Source organism: Sapajus apella, unplaced genomic scaffold (assembly GCF_009761245.1).
Source record: "Sapajus apella isolate SASKATOON/1434 unplaced genomic scaffold, GSC_monkey_1.0 scaffold43, whole genome shotgun sequence".
NCBI classification, from domain to species: Eukaryota; Metazoa; Chordata; class Mammalia; order Primates; family Cebidae; genus Sapajus; species Sapajus apella.
Genome location: NW_022436983.1, coordinates 19887896 through 19894196, shown reverse-complemented (window position 1 = coordinate 19894196; position 6301 = coordinate 19887896). Strand labels below are relative to the sequence as shown.

The window sequence follows — 6301 nt, the reverse complement described above, 5'->3', positions numbered from 1 at the left end:
CTCTGTTGCCAGGCTAGAGTGCAGTGGTGTGATCTCAGCTCACTGCAACCTCCCGGGTTCAAGCGATTCTTCTGCCTCAGCCTCCCAAGTAGCTGGGATTACACTTGCATGCCACCACACCTGGCTAATTTTTGTATTTTTAGTAGAGACAGGGTTTCACCATGTTGGCCAGGATGGTCTTGATCTCTTTGGGTGGCTGAAGCGGCAGATCATGAGGTCAGGAGTTGGAAACTAGCCTGACTAACATGGAGCAATCCCATCTCTACTAAAAACACAAAATTAGCTGGGCGTGGTGGTGCATGCCTGTAATCCCAGCTACTCAGGAGACTGAGGCAGGAGAACAGTTTGAATCCGGGAGGTGGGGGTTGCGATGAGCAGAGATTGCGCCATGGCACTCCAGCCTGACCAGTAAGAATGACACTCTGTCTCATACACACAAAAAATTAGACTACTGATATTGTAAGGTAGTCTGGCCCACAGAAAAACCAGAGGTGACAGTGACAACACAGAAAGAATACCTGAGCTAGAAGGGGTCTATTTCCTCCCATTTTACAGATGGAAAGAACCAGAGGACTGGTGGGAACTCGACTAGGTGACATAGCTAGACCAAGAACATGGGACTCTTACTCTTAGGTAATGTGTCTATGACAGAGTGGCCTCAAACCTTCAGGACACATTGAAGAGTTTCCCAACTTGTTAGAACCTTGAAGCCACAGAAAAGTTTGCAAAATGTCTCCTTATTATGTCTCTTACTGATGTCTTTTATAAAGATAATGGCGCAGGGCATGGTGGTGCATGCCTGTAATCCCAGCTACTCAGGTGGCTGAGGCAGAAGAATTGCTTGAACCCAAGAAGTGGACGTTGCAATGAACCAGGATTGTACCACTGCACTCCAGCCTGGGTGACAACAGCAAGACTCCGTCTCAAAAAAAAAAAAAAAGATAACTAAGCGAGGTACAGTCCTCATGATGTAACAATTTTCAAAAATGCAATTACAACTTTAAGGAATCAGAAAGAAGTTCAAGATCTCAGGATCAATACTACAAAATAAAAATCCTTGAACTCTGAGTCACAGGATCTGGGAAGACATGGCTTTGAGTATTCCTAAATTTCTTTCTAAGCATCAGTTTCTAACATTTGCCCAGTCTCATCTCCCAGGTTAACTAGTTAAAACCTCCTCAGGCCGGGTGCGGTGACTCACACCTGTAATCCCAGCACTTTGGGAGGCCGAGGTGGGTGGATCACTTGAGGTCAGAGATTTGAGATCAACCTGGCCAACATGGTGAAACCTCATCTCTAAGAAAAATACAAAAATTAGCTTGGGCGTGGTGGCATGTGCCTCTAATCCCAGCTACTTGGGAGGCTAAGGCACAAGAATTGCTTAAACCCAGGAGGCAGAGATTGCAGTCAGCCAAGATTGTGCCACTGTACTCCAGCCTGGACAACAGAGTGAAGACTCTGTCTCAAAAAAATAAATAGGCCGGTGCCGGGTGCGGTGGCTCAGGCCTATAATCCCAGCACTTTGGGAGGCCAAGGCGGGCGGATCATGAGGTCAGGAGATCAAGACCATCCTGGTCAACATGGTGAAACCCCATCTCTACTAAAAATACAAAAATTAGCTGGGCATGGTGGCACATGCCTGTAGTCCCAGCTACTCGGGAGGCTGAGGCAGAAGAACTGCTTGAACCCAGGAGGCGGAGGTTGCGGTGAGCCGAGATCGTGCCATTGCACTCCAGCCTGGGTAACAAAGAGCGAAACTCCGTCTCAAAAATCAATAAATAATAAATAAATAGGCCGGGCGTGGTGGCTCAAATCTGTAACCCCAGCACTTTGGGAGGCCAAGGCAGGCGGATCACAAGGTCGGGAGATCGAGACCATCCTGGCCAACATGGTGAAACCCCATCTCTACTGAAAATGCAAAAATTAGCTGGGCTTGGTGGCAGATGCCTGTAATCCCAGCTATTCAGGAGGCTGAGGCAGGAGAATCACTTGAACCCAGGAGGCAGAGGTTGCAGTGAGCCAAGATTGCACCACTGCACTCCAGTGTGGCAAAAGAGTGAAACTCCGTCTCAAAATAAATAAAATAAATAAATAAAACAAAAATAAAACCTCATTGGAAAAGGAACTGAGAGGCACTGTGTCAGGGGCAGAAGGCAGGTTTACAATAGACTGGGTTCAACCCTGGTTCTCACACAACTCAGCACAAGACTTCGGACAAGGTACAAAACTCTCTTGAGCCAATTTCCTCAACAGGAATAGTTAACACCTGCCCCTCTTGTAGAACTGCAAAAATCATGGTAAATAAGGTAGGTAAAGCACTGAGCAAGGAGTGGAGCTTGAGGAAAGGAAAGCTTGCTTCCCTTCCTCACATTTGGCATTTCGCTTCTGCTGAATGTTACTATTATGCCAAAGGAAAGCCAGGTGAGCTTTTCTTCTGAAGACACAGAGCTGCCCAAAGGGCAGCGGTTTCTAACACTTACCTTCTCCGCCATCCCCTCTTCTCCTCCAATGAAAAAGTCTGTTTTGCGTCGAAGGAAGCTGAAGAAGGTGTTCACAAGCTGAAAGAGGGGGAGAAGATCAAAGCTGTGGAGCTGCCATATTGGGAGCCCTTCAACTGCACATAAGTCAGCTTCTTTTGTCTAGGAGGGCACTTAGAACTTGACTATTTTTCCTCTGAGCCTCCCAACTGAGGAGACACCCTCTGCATAGGGTTATCTTAGTCACTTCTACCATGGAGCAGATTTCTCATATCCTGCATGGACGTGTGCACGTTTCACTTTCCTTGTGATGCTAGAAGCAGCCTAACTGTACAGAACACTCCTCTGCATCCAGGGAATGAAAAGCCTTGGCCCAGCTTTCCTCTCCAGATAGTAAAAAGCCCATCAAGACACTGGATAAAGCCAGGCGCGGTGGCTCATACCTGTAATCCCAGAACTTTGGAAGCTCAGGTGGGCGGATCACTTGAGGTCAGGAGTTCAAGACCAGCCTGGCCAACATGGTGAAACCTTGTCTCTACTAAAAGCATAAAAATTAGCCAGGTGCAGTGGTGGGTACCTGTAATCCCAACTACTCGGTGGCTGACACAGAAGAATCGCCTGAACCCAGGAGGCAGAGGTTGCAGTGAGCAGAGATCGTGCCACTGCACTCCAGCCTGGGTGACAGAGTTAGACTTTGTCTCAAAAAAAAGAAAAGGCCAGGTGTAGTGGCTCACACCTGTAATTCTAGCATTTTGGGAGACTGAGGTGGGTGGATCACGAGGTCAGGAGTTCAAGACCAGCCTGGCCAAGATGGTGAAACTCCATCTCTACTAAAAACTACAAAAATTAGCCGGGGGCAGTGACAGGCACCTATAGTCTCAGTTACTTGGGAGGCTGATGTAGGAGAATTGCTTTAACCCAGGCAGCAGAGGTTCCAGTGAGCCGAGATGGCGCCATGCACTCCAGCCTAGGCAACAGAGTGAGACTCTATCTCAAAAGAAAAAAAAAAACAGACACTGGGTAAGTTACTGGGTCAAAGCAAGAGGGAGGGGAGCAAATGAAGTCACTTCAAAGGAGGATAAAATGGACTAACTCTGGCTGGGGTACAAGTGTAGCCAAGTGGTTAAAGACATGGCTTTGAGTATCAGACTGAAATATATTAGTTTTTGACTTTGCAGAAGTTTCTTAACTCTGTAGAACAGGAGTAAGATATAGGACCTATTTCTAGGGACGCGGTGAGGATCATGAGGTTATGGAGGTGAGGCCTTTAGCAATGTATGGCACAGAGCAAGAGACCCACTGGCAGAGGGTAAACACCTTACAAACAGGAACCATAAACTATGGCTTAGTCTACCCAGCACTGCAGGGCACCAGATACGGCTATGGGTACATGCTCAATAAAATTCTTGCTGAATGAAACAACCTAGTGGTGACCTAAGGTCAGCACACACAAACCCTTTATTTGCCCAAGAGTGGGTCTAAATCTGATGCTAGAACTTATCTCAATGGTTTCAATTATTGCTTCTAGACACTTTTTCAATTTGCTCAAAATGAACTCGCTTCGCAATCTAGTTTTGTATCAAAAATTTAGAGGAATGGAGACAGGAAGGCTTTTCACACCTGCAAACTAGAAACGCTCTCCCCACCACAAAGGGCTCAGAAGTCTTTGGTCGCCACAGACAGGTAGGTCAAAGAATAGGAATGGAAAGTTCAATGGAAACCTATCCCCAGTGAGACACAATCAGCCATGGACTCCAGGAAGCACACTGACCTGTCTAGGGCAGGACCATACGTATTGAATGATATGGGCAAATCCCTGTCACTTCTCTGGCTCTGAAAATGAGAGTTCTGATCCTGACAGACTTTTCTACCTGTAACTTAGAGTTTCTTTTCTTTTTTTTTTGAGACGGGAGTTTCCCTCTTGTTGCCCAGGCTAGAGTGCAACCATGCGATCTCAGCTCACTGGAATCTCCACCTCCCGGGTTCAAGTGATTCTCCTGCCTCGGCCTCTCAAGTAGCTGGGATTACAGGCATGCATCACTATGCCTGGCTAATTTTGTATTTTTAGCAGAGAGGGGGTTTCTCCATGTTGGTCAGCCTGCTCTCAAACTCCCGACATCAGGTGATTCGCCTGCCTCGACCTCCCAAAGTGCCAGGTATACAGGCGTGAGCCACTGCTCCCGGCCAACTTTGTACCTGTTCCGAAAAGCCAACTCCAGAACCCTAACAGTCGGCTCTTATTATTTATACACTATGTGTTACTGTGTCTGTCGCTAGGCACGAATTATGCCTTCGAAAAGCTCTTTGTAAGCTCTATCAGGACGAGGGCAGGTTTTTGCATCCCCGGTCGCATTGAGTGTGGGACACACGTCAATCACACGACAAATACTTGTTGCATGAAAAAGCCTTATTACTGAGAACTCACTGTTCTTCACTTCTCCCGGGAAACTGGCATTCGCAGCTGTCTCATAAACAAGGAAACTGAGGCTTGGAGAGATGTAAAGGTTCCAAGTCGGTAGGTGGTGGAAACTAACTGTGAACACAGGCCTCCTATTCTCCCATTCAAGACCTAACAAGACCACGCGCTAACATCACCCTGAGCTAACATCACCCCGAGCCCACACCGCACACATTCGTCGACTCGCCTCAAGCCTTGTTGGATGCAAATCACGGTATTTGGGATGGTTCTTACTAAGGGATGCTCCTGGGAAGCCTTCATCAAAGGGGAAACGGGGTTGAGGGCATATGTGAGACTAAAGGGGGATCCTACGCTCAGGTACGCAGGAATTGCTAAGATAGGAACTACTGAGGGGCGCCAGAGGCCCGTGACTGATGCGAACCCGGTGAGACCTGCCGGCGGCGGCCGAGTCGGAAGCTGGGCGCAGTGAGAATGTGGGGGCATCCTAGAAGCCCGCGAGGCCCAGGAGTGGGTCTCCGCCATCGAAGGCAGAGAAGGGCGGAAGGAGCATGGCCAGGGCCGCCGGGTGGGCCGACGCCGCGCGAGCCGTTACCTCCTGCACGCCTCCCTCGTGCTGCTGAGCCATAGCCAGCAACATGCCGTCAAACCGCTCCTCCTCCTGCTCTCCGCCCATTGCGCCGGCTCCGATCCACGTCCCGAGCTCTGCACTCTAGTCCCGCGCTCTCTCCGCACCTTCGCGTCGCGTTGGGCCCAACACCTCCAGTCGTCCGCCTTCCGCAGCGGAGCCGGAAACACGCACGCGCGCGGCCGCCCAGGCCCGCCTCCTCCCCCTCTCTTCCCGCCTTCCTCCCGGCCAGCAGCCATTGACCGTGTGGCAAGCAGCCCGCTTCACCAGCCATTGGTCGATCTTCTGAGCCAATCAACGAGCGCGTCCACGAAACGGCGGGCGGAGCCGTGGGCCCGAGAGTTTGGCATGAGTTGCTATGGTCACCCGATGCCGTGGAGACTTCTAGAAAGGTCTGGACTCAAATCTGGCAGGGTTGGAAGTTAAAAAGGGACAAGTTTGGCTTCTCTCCGTTGCTAATGGCCTCCCAGCTTGTGGAACAGTGAAGCTGAAAGTAGCCTTAGTCATCTCTTCCAATCCTAGAAGGGACTTACCTAGAAGACAGCCTGCTCCTCCTCGACCTCATTACATACTTGACCAGGGTCAGCTTCTCGGGCATACAAATTGCAGTCGCACAGGGCCCAGGCTTAGAAAGGCTGCACGCTTGGTTTAATGCTTTTCTGTTGTAGCTTTGAAATTCTTAATAATTTTGGAATAAGGAGGCTCACGTTTTCATTTTGCACTGGGCCCAGGAAATTATGACAGGTGCTAAAATTGACCTTCACTTCTGTTAATGCAGGG

At 49.4% G+C, this 6301-nt stretch overlaps 1 protein-coding gene across 1 annotated transcript in view; it reads right to left on the bottom strand.

The window, feature by feature from the left end:
* The window catches only part of NUDC (nuclear distribution C, dynein complex regulator), an 18879-nt gene extending 13163 nt beyond the window's left edge, over window positions 1-5716 (bottom strand). Inside the window, exons 1-2 of the mRNA XM_032300991.1 lie at window positions 5489-5716; window positions 2481-2558 (exon numbers count right to left, since the gene is read on the bottom strand). Coding sequence (XP_032156882.1) covers window positions 2481-2558; window positions 5489-5569 — 159 coding nt within the window. The 5' untranslated portion in view covers window positions 5570-5716. The remainder of the gene's footprint in view (window positions 1-2480; window positions 2559-5488) is intronic.
* Window positions 5717-6301: the final 585 nt, after the last annotated feature.